Consider the following 20918-nt stretch of genomic DNA (forward strand, 5'->3'; position numbering starts at 1 on the left):
AATGATATTAGTACTGTGATAACAACCCGAGGTCGGTAAATATCGAAGCTATCGAAGTGCCGAAGTGCAGCCCGAAGGCTGACTTCTGGCGTCGTTGTTTTCTAAATCTACCAGCTACCTAGGCCTCTATATTGATACCACCGAGATATCGGCAGTAGTCCTAACCGATGGTGGAGCTACCGGATATCGATGCCTCCGATTACGCATCGGGAGCACCGATATCATTGACCTCCACTGCAGAGAATCACAGTAGTATATAATCTAATGCTTATATTTACGTACTTTACTTTATATATCCTTCATAGCGGAGTATATCACGACTAAGAAAATAAAAATATATAATAGATAGGACTTGTATATACATACTACCAGCCAGCCGGTGTATGGCTTCAACGTGGCCAGAAGGCGGGTGAGAACAGGGTGAGGTTAGGATACGTACATAATAGACAGGGTGAGGTTCTCACTACCAGCTTGGAGCTTCCTTGCATCCTGCCTAGTGAATTTATTGACAACCCTTTCAAGTCACCAGCTCGGCGCAAACCATCTCAAGCACCCTGGACATGATACCATCCTCATACTTAGAGCCCCCGATAACCCGAACAGTAAGCGTGCCGTCAGCACCAGGGATAGCAAAAAGCTGCAAGAAGTCCGCCGCGAGAGGGACGATATCCCACATCTCCTTACTCCCCAGCCGGCCAATCGCACCGGGGATGTCAAGGACAGGCTGCTCGTCTACATTCTGATACTGCACCAAACAGCCAAAGTCCCTTGTGTCGCGCGCCCAGTCCGTGCAATGCGCCACAATATCGCAGAGTCCAACTGTCTCGTGTGCTAAGCTCTCCGCTTGCTGTCGCTGGAGGATTGCCAACTGTTCTGTTCGGTTTTGGTCTGCGGTGAATTGGACGCGGACCGGTACGCGGTTGAGACATGGGAACACGGCGTCGCGTAGAGCGGCGGGGACCCCAGCGCGGCCGGATACAACGCGGCCGAGGACAACGTCCGGGGAGCCCGTTATCTGGCGAAGGGCCGACGCACAAGCCAGGGTGGTAAGGGTAGCATGTGTGATACCGAAGGGAGCGGTGGGCATGGGAATCGTGCATGCATATATAGTGGGCGGACCATCCTGAAGCGGCCCGGCAGCCGACGTGCCTGCTATCCGGGTGATGGAGGAACCCCGAAGAGTTCTCTGCCAGTATGGATAACTGTCTGTCTTGGATTGCTGAATATGGCCGAGGTACTGGCTGGAGCTCTGGATGTTCGGCCGGGGAGTGCCGTTGTAAATCATAGACAAGATATCAAGAGTCTTGCCAAAGCTGATGGCGTCGTAGATGGCATGGGACATGCCGAAGGCGAGTCTCGCGTGTGCATCATGACGTCGAATGATGCTGAAATGTACCAGAGGTTCATTCAGAGATGCGGGTGACTTGACGCCGTCGTCCACGACCCGATGGAATGTCTCCTCGATGCATTGGACGCCGTCGACTATGTCGATGGTGGGCTTCCACGACTCGAAAATAACTTGCAAGTACGAACCAGAAAACTCGACAAATGCAGTGCGATAGATCTCGCAATGCGCAACTAACTGCTCGCAGCTCCCCGCGAGGCGTTTCTCATCCACTTCGGAAAAGTCAATATAACTGTAGAACCAGGACCGTCGGGGTTCGCAAGTGTTGTCGTGGAGGTAGGTCGCTTGCAGATCTGTTACCGGCAAAACATCAATAACGCGACCTTGACCACGCTGTGCAATCTGTGGCAGCAAGTCTTTCTCAACGAAAGTGCTGGAATCCGCGGCCGGGACCAAAGAGAAGCGCGAGCATTCGGCCACAGGCTCAGCGCCAGGCTCTAACCCCTGGTTCGGGGTTAACAGGTCAGAGATACGGTCTTGCATCAGGATATCCTTGACCGTCAAGGCAAGGCCTTCTTCGCGGGCCAGCGCAGCCAATCTCATAGCGCTGATTGAGTCTCCGCCTAGTTGGATGAAGTTATCGTCCATCCCAAAGGCCTCCTCGTCCCAAGAGAGCACCTGCACAATGAGACCGTGGAGCTTGGCTTCTTCCACAGTGATAGGGGCTCGCCTGTCAACCTTGTGTCCCTTAAAAAGCTCTTCCCTCGAGATTGACCTGGCTGTTTGTCGCAGCTTGCCACGGTCGACCTTTCCCGAGGTCGTAGCAGGAATGCTGTCCACGATGAGATAGGCATTCGGAATCATGTAACTTGGCATGGCGGTGGATAGGAGTTGTTTACAGGAGGCTGCAAGTTCGCGTGCGCGTGTTTGTGCTTCCGGCGTGCCAGCAGCTATCTTTTGGGTTGTGAGCTGGATGAAGGCGATCAACGCAGGTTCGGATGATCCAGCGGGTGTGACAATATCCACGATGACCTGGGCAGCAACACCATCTTCAATTGCAGCGAGGACATGATGTTCAATCTCCTCAAGCTCCACCCGCTGCCCACGGATCTTGATCTGTGCGTCTTTGCGCCCAATGAACTCCAAATTGCCGTCTTCTTCATACCGGACCAAATCACCCGTGCGGTACAGGCGTCCAGGGCGGCCGGAAAAGCCCGGGGCTCCTTGCATGAGCCATTCGGGATTGTGGAAGAAGGATGCCCCTGTTTTCTCCGCATTATTCATGTATCCCTGGCCGACAATGGGCCCTTCCAGCCAAAGTTCACCGACATCGCCAATGGCCGCTAAGGACCTGCCATGCTCAGGCTCAACAACCCACGTTCGCGAGCCGAGCCCTTTCCCAATGATTACCCGGCTGCGTGCCGAATCGAGCAGGTGAGAGACTGAGATGGGCGTGCATTCCGATGGGCCGTACGAGTGTATAATCGTGGCGCGTTCCTTCCAATAATCGATCTCGTCGCGAGGAAGGTTCTCGCCACCATAGTTGATAACCTTCAATTCGGCGCCATGCAAAAGCTTGCCAACCGTAGGGGTTATAAATGCGGTGTTTGCACGCCGGCGAGAAATTGCCTCCTTCGGTTCATTCTTGATCTCGTACTGAGAAGGCACGCACAGGCAGCCCCCAGCGCAAAGTGTGTATAGCACATTAAGCCACGAGACATCAAAACTGTAGGACACGAAGTCATATGCACGCGTGTGAGGGCCAAACTGGAGCGCAGCCTGTCCGTGCTTGAGCGCGCTGGCGAAGTTGGAATGGCTGATGATGACACCTTTTGGGACTCCTGTCGAACCAGATGTGAAGACTACATAAAGTGTAGTGTCGGGGCTGACCACCGGGAGACTCAAGCCTCGGGGAAGAAGCTGCAGACGAGGGTTATCAGCGTCACTCACGACAATGATTCGAGCTGTCGAAGGAGCCAGTTGTTGGGCTCGAGATTCTTCGGCAGCAGAAACGAGAACAATCTGGGGCTCAGCCAACTTCAGAACCGTCGTCAAACGGCCATCGGGAAGTGTCACGTCAAGCGCGAGAGAGGTGCCATTAGCCTTCATGACCGCAAACTGACAGACAGATGTCCATTTTGATTTTTCAAAGATCAATGGTACGATGCGCTGGCCACTCTGCGGCAGACCAGCCCGGAGCAGTTCATGGGCGATTCGAGTAGACAAACCATCCACCTGGGAATACGTAAAGTCGCCGTCCCATGAGCACACTGCTGGTGCCCCAGGCTTCCTTGCAGCTACCGTGCCGAAGATTTCGTGGATTGTTTCGCGCGATTCCTCTAGATTGATGTCGTTCCAGCTCCATATCTGCTGTCGATCTTTCGAGCTGCTTGTATCGAGGAGGGCAAGTGGCAACCTCAGGGCCTCTGGCGAGGAAAGCTGTCTCATCACATTCTCGAATCGAGCCATAAGCCGGGAGAAGTAGGTCGGAGGCATGACAGCAGAGTCAAAACTGGCCTGGAGACGGATGCTGCTCGGTTCAAGCACGAATTCGAGACAGATAGCGTAGAGCTTGAAGGGACTTGGACCACTCCCCGTGGCCACAGCAGCTGGTTCAAACAGTCGATCCTTCACATCTTTCTGGCTTCCGTGCTGAATGACCATATGAGACCCGAACTGGCAGCCAAGATTACAATCTTCGCTGAGACGCCGAATCCGTTGGATGCCAACTTGCTCGAAAGGCATCATCTCGACCGCTTGCAACTGCACTTGCTGAAGCAGGTCGTCGACTGTTTTGGTGCGTTCGGTAGTCACTCTCAAAGGCACAGTGGCCATGGTAGGTCCGGTCATATTTTGTATACCATAGACATCTGCTTGTCTACCCGACACGGTTGCACCGAAGGAGGCACCCGAAGAGTTTGTGATTGCCGAGAGGAGTATTGCCCATGCGGCCCTAATCCTGGTTGGTGTCGTGTAATCTCCATCGGGAGAAATGTCCTTGATTTCAAGCTCTAAATGCTCATCGCATCTTGGCCTGTAGGTCTTTGAAGGAAGGACGGGAAATGTTTGTGCACCGAAGCCCGCGAACTGTGCCTTCCAGAAACCTTCAACCTCCGCCTGCTGGCTGCGACAGTCATTGTATTGGATGAAAGCCTGAAAGGGAGGAGCATTAGAAATGGCTCCGGACTCGTAGCACTCGAAAAGGGCGTTAAGCAGAAGTCGCATTGACCATCCATCGTAAAGCGCGTGATGGATAGTCCATGAGAAGCAGGTCTCGGAGATCTCATACAAGAGAAGAGGAGTTCCAAGGCCAACTTCTGCCCCCAATACAGCGTTCCCAATGTCCTGGGATCCATACCCAGAGCGGACAATAACCTGGACAAGGCCTTGCTTACCCATATCGACGATTCTGGTTCGTAGGATAGGGTGAGCCTGCATCACCATCTGCCATGCGGAACGAAGACGGCACGGGTCAATATCCTTCTTGAGCATCCGTGTCTCTGTGAGAACATTGCTCCCGGGGCGTCGCACAGTCTCGGCCAGAAGCCCAGCTTGTAAAGGGGTACATGGAAAAATGTCCTCGATAGCTGCAGGCTCTAAGCTACAGAGACGTGCAGCTTGTTCTGTAGCTTCGTCTCGTGCGAGTTTCCCTTCGAGTAGCGAGAAAGGCTTCAGCGAGGAGTCATTAGTCTCTTGGGAATATTCTTCCAGTTTAAGGAGCTTCGCAAGAGCACTGAGCTTCGGCTGCTGGAAGATATCAGCAAAAGTAAGAGCGAAGCCTCGTGTTCGTAGCGCGCTGACAAGCCGCATTGCTCCTATTGAATCACCCCCAATTCGGAGAAAGCTATCTTCGGATGATATGGCTTCTGGACCAATGCCCAAAATCTCGACCCACAGCTCCTGCAGGAGCTTTTCGGAGGCACTGGTCGGAGCTCGATGGTAAGATGTATGGAGTAAGTCCAGTGCAACCAGCTGCTCTAACGTTTTCTCGGCGTAAGTCTCGCGAAGACACATGCGGTGTATCTTCCCGGTAGCAGTCATAGGAAACTCGTCAATCGAGATGTAGGCCATCGGAACCATATACTCCGGGATCAGCGTTGCGAGCCGTTCATTGATGCCAGCAAGTCTGTGCCACGATTCGCCCCCGTCGCTGTCCAGTTTCAGGAAGGCGACTAAAACTGCATTGTCACTTTTCCGGGGCTTGATCACTTCGGCGACGACTTGAGCGCGAAGAAGGTCGGCCGCAAGAAGCGCTTTCTGGACGTGGTACTCGACTTCTCCAAGCTCCGTGCGCTGCCCGCGGATCTTAACCTGTGAGTCCCTGCGGCCGACAAAGACCAAGCCCCCGCTGGGCTCGTAGTGAACGAGATCCCCAGTCCGGTAGAACCTGCATGGCTGGCCACTAGGCTGCGTCCACCTTGGCCTCGTCACGAACGAAGCGGCGCTCCTTGCCTCATCCGCAATGTACCCACGAGCCACCTGCGGCCCTTCAAGCCAAAGCTCGCCAACAGAGCCTATTGGCGCAAGGAGGTTGCTGCCGTCAGCCCTCACCACCCAGGTTCTTAGCCCTAACCCCACGCCAATGGAGTTCGGCGTCATGCCCCGTACTACGCGAACAAGGGTGGCCTTCACGGTACACTCCTGTGGCCCGTAGCTGTTCATCACGTTCTTTGTATCGATCCAATTCCCAAAGTCCTCTTCGGACCAAGGCTCTCCGCTCATAATGACATGCCCCAGGTCGTGAAGGTCATCAGGGTTGAGATGGCGCAGGACTGAAGGCGTTGCATCGAGCAAAGTAGCCTTGCTCTCCCGAAGAGAGTCCTGCAGTTTATTGCGTCTTTGATACTCTGAAGGTATACACAGACAGCTGCCCGAGGTAAGCGAGTGCAACATGTTGGACCAGCTAACGTCGAACGCGTAGGAAGCAAAGTCGAAGACTCTCTGACCAGGACTGAAGCCATGAGATGCTTGTTGGTGCCGGATAGCGGATGCAAAGCATGAATGCGAGATCAAAGCACCCTTTGGCTTCCCGGTGCTACCTGACGAAAAGGAGACGTAGAGGATGTTCGACGGCTGAACTGCGTTTTGTAGAGGAATGGTTGCGTCCAAGTCCCGTAAGGCGTCTACAGATGTCCGATCCACAACGAGATGTTTGACCCCTTCGAACTGGGTCGCGTAGTGTGCATTTTCTCTCGAGACGAGAATAATCTTCGCGTTCACTTGGCTGACTATACTGCGAGTCCGCTCGATCGGTTGTGTGCTGTCAAGCATCACACCTGCGCCGCCAGCTTTCATCACCGCCACTACGGAGACTGGCATCCATATAGACTTCTCGAAGTAGAGAGGCACAATGACATCCGGCCCGATGCCAATCTCAACCAACTGGTATGCCAAACGATCTGATAGCTGATCCAGCTGGCGGTATGTGACGTCTCCATCCCAAGCAGATATAGCAGGGGCGTCTGGTTGCTCTCGAGCTCTTTGGGAGATTATCGCGTGGACTAGAGCTTGCACACTTTCATAACTCGTTTGATTCCAGGATGAGATTGTTCTGCGTTCTTCCTCACTAACGACATCAATGGCCGTCAGGGCCGAGGTATAGTTGACTGGTGAGATAACCTGGCGGAGCACGGTCTCGAACCGCGAAAAGAGTCGCGTCACTTCCTCGGTAGTCAAGTCCCGGTCCTGAAATTGCGCGGCGAGCTGGCACTTAGAGCCATGGAGAATCATACGAATAGAAAGGCCCCGGGTTTCAGGAATGTGGACATTTGGCACCAGGCCGTCAATGCTCACGGGAGTTTCGTGTACGCTCAACACAGTCTGAAAATTGCATGCAAGCGTCGACGCCATGCTAAGATTCCGCAACCTATGCGTAGAAAGCTGTGGTATTTTTGACCATGTTTTAAGAGATGACTGCACGGAGTCAAGGTACCAGGAAAGGGTTTGATCAAGGGCAACCTTGATCCGCATCGGCTTGGGCCCTCTGGTGTGCATATCTTCATAGGCAGCAGGCAAAGAAGAGACACCGAGCAAAGCGTCGGTTGAGTTTGTGTGGCACACTTGTAAGATGGCCCATGATGCGAGAACTTGCGTTGCCATATCAAAGTCATGGCACCATTCCAAATCGTTAATCTCGTATGATGTTGAGCAAGTGGCACTCGCTTTGTGCGACGGCTTAGGGTCTGAGGGGAAATTGGCACTAGCTTCAATACCGTTGAGATGCGAATTCCACTCCTCAAGAGCGGAGCGTTCATCGATGCCGAATGTGCTATTGAAGTACGCATCATACAATGAACCAGAGAGGGCTGCGGCGCCAAATTGGCCATAACGACCCTGCTTTGAGCCGAAAAATTCAATGGCACTTTGCAAAACGTCTTGGGCTTCTCGCGCATTCTCCAAGCTCATAAAGTCCGTGCGATATTGAATGCTCACTTCTGTGTCGGCATTGTCGATGGTGGCGGCCAAGACAAGATCATACTATTCCAATCAGCCACCGGTGATCATCTCGGGATATCTGGTGCGCAAAAGCTTACCTCGTGGCGGTCCTCCTCTAGTAATTCGACAAGCTGCATATCCCCATCAATCCCAGTGGACTTGCGGCGGGCTTCCCGCACGGTTATGGTTGTGTTGAACAACTGCTTGGCGGATGCATCGTGTTGAAGGTCTGCGAGGGAGACGTGCTGGTTCTCGAGATGCTCGATATGGTAATTGTTAATGCTTTCCATGGTCGTATCCAGCGACTGGTCTAGATCAACTCGTGCAACAAGCATATTGATGAGTGGTCCAACAATCTCCTCGATACCGTCAATCGGATAGTCACGACCCGCCGAAACATAGCCAAAGCAGACCTGGCGCTTCCCCGTGAAATACGCGAGCACGAGCGACCAGGCCATATGGAGAAATGCAGAACGAGTCAGTCCCTTCTCTCGACATATCTCGGCAATCGAAGCTGTCGCAGGAGCCGGGAGGGTAACCCATGCATACTGCTGATTGTACTCGGACGTTGGATGCTTCGATGGCATATCACCCGGCATCAGGCAGGGCTCGACGTTCGCAAGGTATTTTCTCCAGTAGTGTAGTCGGTCCGAGGCTGGTGTGCGTTGGAGGTGCTCAATATAGTCTCGGAATGGTGTGCGCGGTGTCATAGCCTGGCTGAAATATGCCTGCTCGAGGTCTCGTACTATGACGGGCAGGGACAGGGCATCCATAAGCGCATGGGTCATATCAAGCCGACATGCAACATCACCTTTGCCATCCTCACATATTGTGAAGAAAGCCTCAGGCTGCGAAGATGAACCTGTAGTGCTCGGCATCTGTCGTAAACTGTCGACAGCATCGGAAGTGTGGTAAATAGAGGCCTTGTTATGTTGCTTCAGCACGACCTGTACAAATCGACCGGTCTCGGGATGGGTCGCGAAAACCGTAGAGAAAACTGGATGCATACGCGCCACTGTATCCCAAGCTGATGCGAGTCGTAACGCACTTACTGAAGAACTGTTCGACAATGCCTGGCAGACGGAGGCACTGTGATAAGAGGCTGCCCCAATGCTGCGGCTCATTAGGATACCCTCTTGGACGGGCGTGCATGGATAGACATCTCGCAGGGCACTTTCTTCGATCCCATTGCTTGCAAGCTGCTCGGCGAGGAGGCTCCGGAGGCCAGAGTACGAGATATCTAACAACGGAAAATCGGCGAGTGTAAAGCTGGCAGGCAGGCTCGCGAGTTCATGCGCGGCACTGCTGAGACTCGTGGCGTAGAGGTTCACCCAGCGAACGACTGCTTCCTGATTCCGCATGCGCCGATGGAATCTCGTCCACACTTGTAGCTTACCCTCCTGGACAACTAGATTCATGTCCACGAGCGATGGTCGCAGGTAGTCAGGACCGTCACCTGGGATTGACACGTCACGCTCCTTTCTGTCCTCAATCTTGAACATCGACCTGGCATCTTCCAGCTGCTGAAACGAACCTCGATAGTTGAAGATCAGCTCGACATTCTTGTGTGCTTCGAAAGCTTTCCTCCCCTTGGCACTATAGAAGCGACAGGCAAAGTAAGGCCGACCCTTACCAGGCACTTTGCGGCGGACATCTTTGGCAAGCCTGATGAGATCATACACGTTGCCCGATCTCTTTCCAAGGTCAACCGGGTAGATCGATGTAAACCAGCCTACTATCTCCGACAGATCTAAGCTATCCATTTCGGCGACGGGCTCTCGTCCATGGCCTTCAAGGAACACCGTAGGTGGGCGACGATCCGGAAATATCTGAGAAAAGGAGAAAACGAGCGTCCCCACGAGGATATCGAGGATCTCTGTTCGTAATGCATCATTACTTGGGCCAAGAAGCAGTGCAGTTGCTTCGGCGTCAATAATGGAGACATCCAAGGACGAGTCCCTGAAGTACTGCTCGCCCGGCCTTAAACACCAGTAGTCGAAGTCGGGAGCGGGGAGGTTAAAGGGCAGAATCGCAGCTGGATCGAGGTTTTCGCCTTCCCTTTGCTGCAGGCTGCACCATTGTCGGAAGGACAATGCAGGCGCTGGCATGTCCGTTGTGCCTGAGAGGTACTGGCCTAACTCATGCCAAACAATTCGCCAGGAAACGAGGTCCATTACGACATGGTGTGCGCTCATCAGGAGTGTCTGTGCCTCATTAGGCGCATTAAAAACATCCACCGCAAAGACGGGGCCATTGACAAGGTCCAGACTGGCTTGTCGCTCGTTGACGACAAGTTGCATGGCTGAGCGGGTCACAAAGGCATGCTCTTGGAGGAGGAACTCACTGGGTCCTGGGGGCGCAGTATATTGTTCCCATGTCGATCCGTCAGCGACCTTGCGAAAGCGGGCACGGAGCATGCCATGGCGAGTGGTGATGGCTAACAGCGCGTCAAGTAACTCTCGATGTGTGGTGTATCTAGTCAGCTTGACGATGTAGCTGAGGGTGTAGTGGTTCACCCCGTTCGGGTTATTGGCAAAGAAGATCTCTTGAATAGGCGTCAAAGGCCAGGGCTTGCCGTCATGCACTGCAATATTGTGCCTGGTCACCTTTTCGCTGATGAATTTACTCGCCTGAGCAAGCTGTCGGATAGTCTGGAGCCTCAAGACATCGGCGACTTTGATAGAAACATTCTGTGAGCGGCAGCGCGAAGCGATCTGCATGGCTGTAATGGAGTCGCCCCCGAGACGTGTAAAGTTCGCATTCAGGTCAATCTTCGCAACGGGCAGGTTCAGTATCTCGCTCCAGATCTCGCGAAGCTTTCCCTCCATTTCGGACACTTCTGTCAGTTTCGGCTGGGGTTGGGAATCCAGCTGTTGCCAGTACAGCTTCGCACCATCTTCACGGACGCGTCGACGGTCGACCTTGCCTGTAGGCGTCATGGGCACTTTTTCAATGATTAAAAAGGCCGAGGGGATCATATAGGGGGGCACCGCGGTAGAGAGCCTGTCCTCGATGCCCCTGAGAGAACCGTGGAGGATGGAGTCCGCATCAGATGACGACGACGCTCTTGAGCTGGCGTGTAGGAAAGCAAAAGAGACAAGTGTTGGCACGTTGCTCCCATCCGGCTTGATTACTTCCGCAATGATCTGAACATTCTCGGCTTTTGCCTCCTCAGGTAAAGCACGCTGCAGGTGGTATTCGATCTCGCCCAGCTCTACACGTTGACCACGGATTTTCACCTGAGAGTCTTTGCGGCCGACAAACTCGAGGTTGCCGTCTTTCCTGTATCGAACAAGGTCACCGGTGCGGTAGAGACGCCCACGGCGGCCGGTGTGCCCTTTCACGCCGGGGAGATTGAGACAGCCCCGGAGGAGCCATGGTGGGCTATCGACAAACGCCGCTGTAGTCTTCTCCGGGCTGCCCATATAACCCTGGCCGACAATGGGACCTTCCAACCACAACTCCCCTATCTCTCCAACAGGCACTAGATCGGTTCCATCTGCCTTCACGACCCAGGTACAGGCACCGAGCCCCGTGCCGATTGTTGGGTCGTTCGGGTCGTTCGGGTCGGCGAGAATGGCCGTGCTAACGGTAGAACATTCGGCAGGGCCGTAGGCGTTGATGATGGCTGATCGCGTCGACAGTTCTCTAACCAGGGCGACTTTCAGCGGCTCTCCGCCGAAGTGAAATGTTCGGAGACTGTCCGGGAGCTCTGCGGCGCTGAACCATGCCACCGAGGGCGTCAGGACGGCGTAGTTGACTTCGTACTTGCGAAGCGCTGCAGCCACGTCGGCCTTGCGTTCGTCCTCGGATGGAATGCACAGGCACCCTCCAATCATCAATGCATGGATCATGTTACACCAGGCCGCATCAAAGGCATACGATGCAAAGTCAAATACACGATCAAACTCTCGGAAATCAAGCCGCTTTTGCTGGTGGGCAACCGCACTGGCATAGTTGGCATGGCTTATAATGGCGCCCTTGGGCGTACCGGTACTCCCGGAGGTGAAAACGATGTACAGCCATGCGGAAGGGCTGACAGTAGGGAGGGTCTCCGGCTGAGCGTTAGGCCAATGTTGGCTCGAGCTTTCGTGCAGAACAATCCGAGGGCAGCCCACGGCCAACGCATTGGCCTTTTCTTCGCAAGCGGGTGAGGTCAAGATGGCAGAGGGTTGGGCCAGCTGGGCAATGGAGTGGTGCCGCTGGGAGGGGAGGCAGGCATCGAGCACTGTCGAAGCGCACCCACTTTTCATGACCGCCAGTTGGGCCACGGGGACCCATCGGGACTTTTCAATGAGAATCAAGACGGTGCTGTTGGGCTGGATGCCGTCCTGAATGAGCAGCTGAGCGAGACGGGTGGAGAGGTCATCCAACTCGTCGTATGTCAGGCCGCCGTCGTGAGCTGCGACAGCCATGAGCCTAGGATGCTGCCGTGCTCGTTTCATAAAGGTTTCGTGGATGCAGACATCAATGCTCGGCGGAAGGTGGGCGTTCCATGTCCATATCTGCTTGAGGTCTTGGATGGAGATGACTTTGAGGTCCACGAGGGGCCTTGCAATGCTTCCCGGTAGGCAAACTTGGCGGAGAAGAGACTCGTATTGTCTCATAAGCTGGATGCAAATGGCCTTATCTCCTGGCCTGTGGTGACCGACAGTATTGATGCAAACTCTCTGCTCTTTCAAGTGACATTGGAGCAGAATTCTCCCACCGAAAGGCTGTCCTCGAGTGATGGTGACCAGACAAGTCATCTCGTGCTCTTGTTCCTTGTTGGCTGTCTTTGTAGAACAATCCGCAAGCTTGTTTTGGACTTCATCAAGTAGGATCCCCAGATGTGAGCTCCAGGTGACAGGCAAGTGGATAGAATCGAGAGGCTCTCCGGACATGGGAGCGGTTACGCTCAGCTGGGCTGCACATCCGTGCGAAGCCAGGAGGATAGCCAAAGCTGCGCAGACATGAATACGTGCTGAGATCCCCGAGCCCAACTCCGGGATAGCCTTATCGAAGATGAAAACCCTCTCCTTGGGCTTGTCTGGGCCTGAGCTAGCCAAGGCACGATCGCGTGATATGTTCTTGACAAAAGCTGCGTGTGGAATCGTGGGTGAGTCTCCCGGTAAGAAGGCATGACTCGCCAGAGATATGGGCTCTACCGGGGCAGTCACTTGCGGCAAGATAATCATAATGGTAGATGAGCGCCCTCTGGTCTTGCTATCTGGTAAGATGTATGAGTCTTCGCCGAATGTCCAGCGCGAAGAGCCCTACTATACATAGCATTTGCCAAGAGCCACCGCTGGCGCCATCGGCCACTCCGTCTCCCTTGTCAAGATGGAAAAGTTGCCCTATTTGTTTTGATGCAACCTTCCAATGGCGGGTTCTTGAATTGCACCAAACATGCCTCCTTGGTCACTTGCCCTTTTACAGTAGGGATCTGTATGGGGCTAAATGAAAGAACCTAGTATGCTGCGCGATGTCCTTGAGCTTTCGAGTGCTGACACCATTCTGAGACTAATGCATCTTGAATGCCAATACGAAGTGGTAGATCAGCCAGTCATCGCTCTGGTTTGGGGCAACGTCCTGTGTCCATCGTACTTCCAGGATCTTCCAGGGCGTTCCTCCGGTGTAAACCGAGTAAAACATGATGGTGTACCCACCGTGGACTATCACGAAAAACACTGCGGACAGGGATCTATCCAGTTCACATAGATCCACCTCACCGTATACTGTATAATGTACTCAAGGTAAAGTAAGTGGGGTTTAAACAGCCTGGTTACCGCAGAGTATAGGGACAAGCGACCCCTTCTTTAGAAGGCATACGTGCACCAAGGCAAGTTAGCGGTAGGTCAGGGTGCACGGGGCATTTCCTTTCGCTTACTAGATGTATGGGTCTGAAATAGTCCGGTCAGAGATTGCGATACCTAGGCACTCTGTACAGCGTAGCGGCTTTGGACCACTTAGCCGGGACTGACAGCTGATCTACTACAGTAGGTAGATGATCTAGATCTAACAAAGGCATGCGCTAATCATCTAGGTACCGAAGCTTGGCCCACTCCGAATGTAACTCTGGAATCCTTCGGGGACCAGAGTTTGACTGGGAGTCAGACAGAGTAGTGGGTAATATCCAATGGCACTGTCGGCTAGCATGAAAAGATGTTGTACTGAGGGCCGCGTCTCTAGGCTTCTAGTTCTTCGTTCAGTCCCTTTCAGCTCTCTCTCTCTCCCAGTCTATCCTTCTGGTCTGACAGAACGAATTTGATAAAGTCCGTCATACCATCCAGCCAGTCTTCTAGTGGTACTATCAATACACTGCCACCAAAGATGACCCTCGAGGCCACCCGCGCAGGGGTCGCAAAAGAAGCAAGCCCGGTGATTCAGGATCTGGAAGCCACCGATCCCTTGCTGCCGCAGAACTGGTCGAAGACACGGAAATGGCTTATTCTGATTGCTCTGTCCCTGATGTCCCTGATGGTGTACGTTCCTGCGTCGAGTATCTGAAAGATATAACAGTATTGATAGCAAGCATCCAGGAACATGTCGCTGGTCATCTGCTCACCAGCCAGCACTGCAATGGCCCAAGAGTTCAATAATTACGACGAATTCCTGTCAGTGTTCTTCATTACCGTGCCTAATCTCGGAGAAATCATCGCTCCCCTCTACATTGGCCCGCTGTCTGAGAGACTGGGGCGCGCGCCCATCTGTCATTTCTTCAACTTCACCTTCCTCATCTTCACGATGATTGCGGGCTTCAGTAACAGCTTCGCTATGGTCATCGTGTTCAGGTTCCTCGCAGGGGCATCGGTCTCGTCGATTTGCCTGAACCCAGCGATCACAGGCGATTTGTTCACCATAGAAGAGCGGGGATCCGCCATGTCGCTGACCAGTCTGATTCCCATCCTCGGCACTGCCGTGGGCCCCATTGTGGGCGGCTATATTACACAGTACCTCAATTGGCGCTGGACTTTCTGGCTGATGGCGATTGTCAGCGCCACTCTCGCGATCAACATGGCCGTCGTCCTCAAGGAAACCTACGTGCCCGTGATCCGCCGCAAGGTACGCTGTGACCGGGCAGCAGCAGCAGCAGCAGTCACTCCGCGACAAACGTACTTTCAAGGGTGGGGCATGACAACGGTCAAGGCGCTGGCCCTCCTCGCGGTACGCCCATTTGTCATACTGAGCCAGTCTCGAATCGCCGTGCTGATGGGACTGTACCTGGCCCTCCTCTTTGCCTACATTTCGCTCCTCGCGGCGACGCTAGCCACCGTCTTTCAAGAAGCCTACGGCTTCTCGGAAAGCCAGTCGGGTCTGATCTACATCGCTATGAGTAATTACTTCCTTCGAGTGTTTCATGTCAATTGGTCACCGTCTAACCTGGCACTCGCAGCGATCGGCACCCTGAGCGGTGCAATCATGTGCCGCTTTACACTCGACTACTTTCTCCTCCGCGGGTTTTCCTTCAAACAGCCAGATCAAGCAGTTCCCCCGCGCCCTGAAAATCGCCTGATCCCTATCCTCCCGGCGATGGTGGCCTTCCCCGTCGGCCTGTTCCTGTACGGATGGTCGGTGGAGAAGCGGCTGCATTGGACAGTCCCGGCCTTGGCAACGCTGCTGTGTGGATTCTCCCTTTCCAGCAGCACCACTCCAATCATGAATTACCTTGTGGATATCTTTGGTGATCGCTCGGCGTCGGCTGTGGCCGCCGTGCTGCCCCTCCGCTATGTAGGCGGCGCCTTCATGCCGGTGGCGGCCCCGTATATGTACGGCCGGCTAGGGTATGGCTGGGGCAACTCCCTGTTGGGCTTTGTGCTTCTTGTTGCGTTGCCCGCGCCTTACCTGGTGGTTGTCCACCCGCAGCGGATGCGGGCGCTGACGGCTGTCAGAGAGGGTTGATTTACAGTACGGTATCTTTAATATTTGTTAGTGCCAAGTATTCTCTTTCTCGATTATAAAAGACTTCGCCAGTGGGTCCTAACGCGGATCTATTTCAAGTAGTAATTTTAAAGACTCAAAGAAACAGAAACGACCCGAGACATGGCTGAACCCTGGCAGACGTCTCGACGAGCTCACCTGTGAATGGATCGACAAGGCTGACAAGCTATGCTAAGCCTCCATGCGGGTTGGCGTTGATCGTTCCCAGCGCGTAAAACGATATTACAGGACCTGCCGAGAGAGCTTGTATTCTCGACCGGGCATTACGAATGCAGGTCAATCAGACAATCACAGACTCAGGCTTCGGGCAGCCCACTCCATCCGGCTCTCCTCCGTTCTTTGTTGCACTCTCGCTGCACCCTCCCTGGTCTGCTAGTGGAGCCCCAAAAGCCTCAGATCTTTGGGGATGTTCCTATAGGCCAGAGGGCCTTAATGGCGCCACAAGTGGAGGCTTTATTATTAGCGAGGCAAATGGCGGGAGATCCCGCCATTCTTGATCGACCCAAAGTACTGAAGTAGCCTACCGGGGGATGAGCGTCCGTTTAGTACTTAGTAGTGTTGCCCTGTTGTGCCATCTGGCCCAAGTTCTCAACATTGATAGCGCGCTGCCTCCGATAACCCCCTGCCCCTACAAGGGGTCAAGCTGCCTAGGCAGCAAAGTAACTTATTAACCAGGTGTTTCAGATAGGCGTTCCAACCTCGCTTCTCACTCCCCTGCCCTGAAGTCGGCAACCCAAGATCCATCCATCACCATTGTCAACCCTCGCGGCTCCTTGTTGAGCGGGAGCCAGCAATACCATGACCTCGATGGAGGGAGCCAGCATTGACAATGCCTCTGAATTCACCCCCCTCCTCTCCAATCGTCCCAAAGACGAGCGGAACCCGTCCAGGCTGCAGCGGCGCGTCACGCCTCTGCTCTGCGTCTTTGCATTCATCATGATGCTGGGCGATAACCTCCAGCCCGCAGCACTAACACAAGTCATAGAGCACGCGATCTGCGGTGATTACTACACGATGCGGTCACCTCCCACCGGGGTCTCCGCGACGACAATCGATCCGTGCAAGGCGCAGGCAGTTCAGCAAGAGCTAGCGCTCGTCCGCGGCTACCAGCAACTGGTGCCGGTCTTCGCCGCACTGGTGTGCACGGTGCCGTACGGCCTCCTAGCAGAGCGCATCGGTCGCAAGCGCGTGCTTGTCTTGAGCGGCGCGGGCGTCTGCGCCGCGCTGGCCTGGGTGCTGGCCGTGTGTTTCTGGCGGTTCGCGAGTCTGCGCTGGGTCTGGCTGTCCGGCGCCTTTCTCTTCGTTGGAGGCGGGGACGCCGTCACCTCCAGCCTCGTGCATATCATGGTCACTGACGCGGCACCCCCCGCGGAGCGTGCCCAGATCTTCCTGTTCCTCCATGCGGCCGACGTGCTCGCGGGCTTTTGTGGGCCCGCTATCAGCGCCGCGTTGATGGAGAAGGGCCACGCCTGGACGGTTCTACTGCTGGCTGTGGCTGCGCTCTTTGCAGGCACCTTTCTGCTGACGCCGTTTATTCCGGAAACTCTAGGCTTCAGGGCTGACTACGGCGGTCCCTCGTCCTCGTCCTCGCCCACACCCGCGATCGCATCAGATCCGTCCTCAGAACCCCCCGCCAAAATCACCACCTCCTCCCTCTGGGCCCGCATCTCCCGGGCCCTCGCTCCCTCCCTTCGCGTACTCACCTCAAACCAACAAGCACTGCTCCTCCTCGGCATCTTCGCCCCCCAAACTGCCGCCCGAGACCTCTTCACAATGATCGGCCTTCAATACTCCCGCACAAAATTCACCCTCCCCTACAGCCGCGGGAACGTGCTCCTCTCCCTCTTCCAAGGCACCCAGGGTCTCGTCGTCCTTTGCCTCCTCCCCCTTGTTACGCGGTACATCGCCGACCCGCGCGGATGGACGCCCTGGGCGCGCGACCGCCGCTACGCCATCTCATCCATTGCACTGACGGCGTGCGGACTCCTGGCCATTGCAGCGGCGCCGGGATTAGCAGTTGAAGCTGCAGGTTTGCTGCTTGTGGCGTGCGGGAGCTGCACGACGGGCCTCTTGATGAGCCTGCTTGGTGCGGCGGTGCAGCCGGCCCAGGTGAGTACCGTTTATAGCGCGGCGCTTATGCTGAGTATTGTTGTTTCGAGCGTGGCGGGCCTAGTGGCGAATGCGCTGCTTGTGGAGGGGTTTGGAAGAGGGGGGGTGTGGATGGGGCTGCCGTTTGCTCTTGCGGCGGTGGTTATGGCGGGTGTAGCGGGTGCGAGTGTGGGTATTAGCAAGGAGAAGCCTGGGATTTGTGAGGGTGGGGATGGGGACGAGTGATTGATTCTTAGGGATTGGGAGGTGTGCTCTCTCCCTTAACAAGAGGTTTAAGAAATTCTATAGAGTATGGGTGGAAGAAGGAGAAAGCCATTTAATATATTTATTCATAAATCTTTCCCGCTTATTGAGCTACGTAGGTTAGTGAAAGCGCCAACCCTCCCCGAGTATATAATATACCTATAATATAATATACCTATTATAAGCTGATGAAAGTCCTTTTTCCCACACTACAGAAAACACCTCCTGCCATAAACAGCCATAGCAAATAACCAGAGTTCAGCGGCTCAAGAAGATCTTGTACCTCTATATATAAGGGCAGGCCCATAGCTTATCAGTTCACGCAGGTTCGGGCGCGACCGATTTTAAGTTTGATAGAGCCGCTCAGCCGTGATCTACAAAGTACAAAGTACAGCCGGGTCTTGACATTTTAGTGTCTACCGGAGTCATTAGTCAGAACTGGCCCTCTCCTTGGTGTAGTGGCAAAATCTGCATTAAACTATGACGATCGGTGGCCTTGGCCTTGGTAACCAGAACAGGCACCCTGCTTCACGCGTGCCACCTTTGCAATATATAAGATCTAGATATTCTGTCTAGAGAGTCTATATACAGAGTACAAAATCAGGGTATTTCACGCACAAAACGTACGCTACTTAACCTGCTGGGCAGCCGTCGACATGCCTGCGACCGCTGTTATAGATAGAAACTGAAGATAGAGATAGTATATATATTTTATATTTATAGAATAACTAGTTACTGAATAGTTTTATATTAGTATAGTTTGTTCTGGTGAGTTGGCAGCCTTTTCCTAAGTGCCTTGCACGTGATATATTTCGGGTCCACATTAGTTAGTTATTAGTGTCCTGCTAATTCCTACAGTGTGGGTCTATAACACTATAAAAATCACTTTATATCAACGAGGTTCTGTCTATGAATCAGGGCGAAAGGAATTTTGATTTAGATTACAAAGCTAAACAAAACAAAATGTTGAATATATCAAGAGATAAGACTCAATTCATAACTCTTTTCTTAACAAAAAGACTTAGACCAAATCCCACAGCCCCGACACCCGTCAACAAGACCATAACCGCCTGAAAACCCAGAGCAAAATCATCCTGAATCATCTGCCTCATGAATGGTTTCTCCCCGGTATCCATCATATTTCTTAACTTCTGCGCATATGCCGTCGCGTCCGTCGCAATCCATCCGGGAAACCCATCATCTCTCAAATTACCCTTCAGCACATTCTGAAATATCGTGCCTCCTGTAGCAACACCAAGGCACATCCCGAAGCTGCGCAAAAAGCTATATAGTGACGTCGCTACAGCAACATCGTCCTGAGTACAAGAAGCCTGCGCAGCAAACAACCCTGGGCCCAAAAGGAAACCATGTCCTATACCCGCTATAATCAACAGTATCACCCAGACAACTGTGTTGGTATCTGATTTGAGGAGGACGAGGAGCCCAGATGCGAGTGTGGTAAGTGGCCAGCCGATCCATAGACACCATCGGTACCTGCCTGTATGTGTCATGAGGACTCCGGCAATGACGGAGACTGGAAGCATGCCGGCGGTCATGGGGAGGCTACTTAAGCCTGTTTTCAAGGGGTCGAAGAGTTTCACGCCTTCGAGGTAAACAGCGATGTAGTACGCTTCGGCAAAGAGCTGGAATGGTCCGTCAGTATTTTCTGCTCTCTGGAAATGCAAGATGGATTGCGCGACCGAACGCACAATTAAACCTTGGAGCATCCCACCAAGATACGTTGCTGTCGTTCGAAAATCTTCAAAAATCCAAATCGGCAGAAAAGGACTCTCCGTTCCCCACTTCTCCCATGTAATTGTGAAGGCGATCCCTGCTAATCCTAGGATTATTGGAACAATAACTTGTGCGGAATCCCAGTTGTACTGTACGCCTCCCCATGTAATTCCGATTAAAAAGCTGGTCGTACTGCCCAGAAACAACCCATAACCAACGAAATCGAGCCGATGTGACTTTGTTAGAAATGATTCTTGCGTCCTTGTGCCAAAAGACCCTTCGGGCCGATACAACAATAGAACAGCCACCAACGAAATAGCACACAGTGGAAAATTAATGTAAAAAACCCACCGCCACGTTTGAGGATGCGCGCATGCGCCGCCGATAACTGGCCCCACGACCGTTCCCACGGCCCAAGCCCCTTGTATCGCAGCCCAATACTTTGGTCGCAGTCGAAGAGGAATAAGATCTGTGAATATAGCCAGCACCATGGAGAAAATTCCTCCTGCGCCAATACCCTGTACGGAGCGGCCTGCGAGGAGTTGCGGGAAAGCGTGCGCAGAACATGCTAGAGCCGTCCCAAGGGAGAACACCAGAATCATGATGATAAGCAGGGCCCGACGTCCGAAGATTTCGGAGATAGCTGCGATGACTGGTTGGCAGACGGCGTTTGCGAGAAGGAATGAAGTTCCCGCCCAAAATGTATCGCTGGCGGTTCCATTGAGGCTTTGTGCTAGAGTCTGATATGGAGATGTCAGTCACCAATCTCCTATGGGAACATAGAGGTACCGTTTCCTACTGGCAGTGTGGGAATCAGAATTGTAGCGTCAAAAGCCGCCATCAATGATAACAACGTCAAACTTCCAATCAGGAACACGTCTGACCTGGATACATTCCAGTCAGTGTTGTGTTGAAGAGCTGTCATGGTGTAGGTTAGCACATCAGTTCCTTCCAAGACTATTGTTTCCTGTTGAGAATAATCTAGGAGGGTAGTGTGAGTATTGCCTCTTTCAACCCGCTGTATCTGTACAGGGCAACTTGTTTTACAGGCAAGGTCACCCTGTCCCGCTGACCTATGGTTGGGAGACTTGGGCTCAAGCCACAATACAAATATCAGCTGCTGCAGGATGTC

The 20918-nt window shown here is 53.5% G+C and overlaps 4 protein-coding genes across 4 annotated transcripts; 2 read left to right on the forward strand and 2 right to left on the reverse strand.

Moving 5' to 3' along the window:
- Positions 1-517: 517 nt before the first annotated feature.
- Positions 518-12957, reverse strand: APUU_30784A (non-ribosomal peptide synthetase; the record flags this gene model as incomplete). Its single annotated transcript, XM_041701915.1, has 2 exons — positions 518-7822; positions 7879-12957. The coding sequence occupies 2 exons, from the start codon at positions 12955-12957 to the stop codon at positions 518-520; spliced, it is 12384 nt and encodes a 4127-aa protein (XP_041554753.1).
- Positions 12958-14092: 1135 nt separating this feature from the next.
- Positions 14093-15661, forward strand: APUU_30785S (uncharacterized protein; the record flags this gene model as incomplete). Its single annotated transcript, XM_041701916.1, has 3 exons — positions 14093-14244; positions 14302-15095; positions 15156-15661. The coding sequence occupies 3 exons, from the start codon at positions 14093-14095 to the stop codon at positions 15659-15661; spliced, it is 1452 nt and encodes a 483-aa protein (XP_041554754.1).
- Positions 15662-16498: 837 nt separating this feature from the next.
- Positions 16499-18034, forward strand: APUU_30786S (MFS transporter; the record flags this gene model as incomplete). The annotated part of the gene is made up of 1 exon (XM_041701917.1): positions 16499-18034. The coding sequence occupies one exon, from the start codon at positions 16499-16501 to the stop codon at positions 18032-18034; it is 1536 nt and encodes a 511-aa protein (XP_041554755.1).
- A 1007-nt stretch (positions 18035-19041) lies between these two features.
- Positions 19042-20711, reverse strand: APUU_30787A (uncharacterized protein; the record flags this gene model as incomplete). Its single annotated transcript, XM_041701919.1, has 2 exons — positions 19042-20519; positions 20576-20711. The coding sequence occupies 2 exons, from the start codon at positions 20709-20711 to the stop codon at positions 19042-19044; spliced, it is 1614 nt and encodes a 537-aa protein (XP_041554756.1).
- Positions 20712-20918: the final 207 nt, after the last annotated feature.

This window comes from Aspergillus puulaauensis, chromosome 3 (assembly GCF_016861865.1).
Source record: "Aspergillus puulaauensis MK2 DNA, chromosome 3, nearly complete sequence".
Lineage (NCBI taxonomy): Eukaryota > Fungi > Ascomycota > Eurotiomycetes > Eurotiales > Aspergillaceae > Aspergillus > Aspergillus puulaauensis.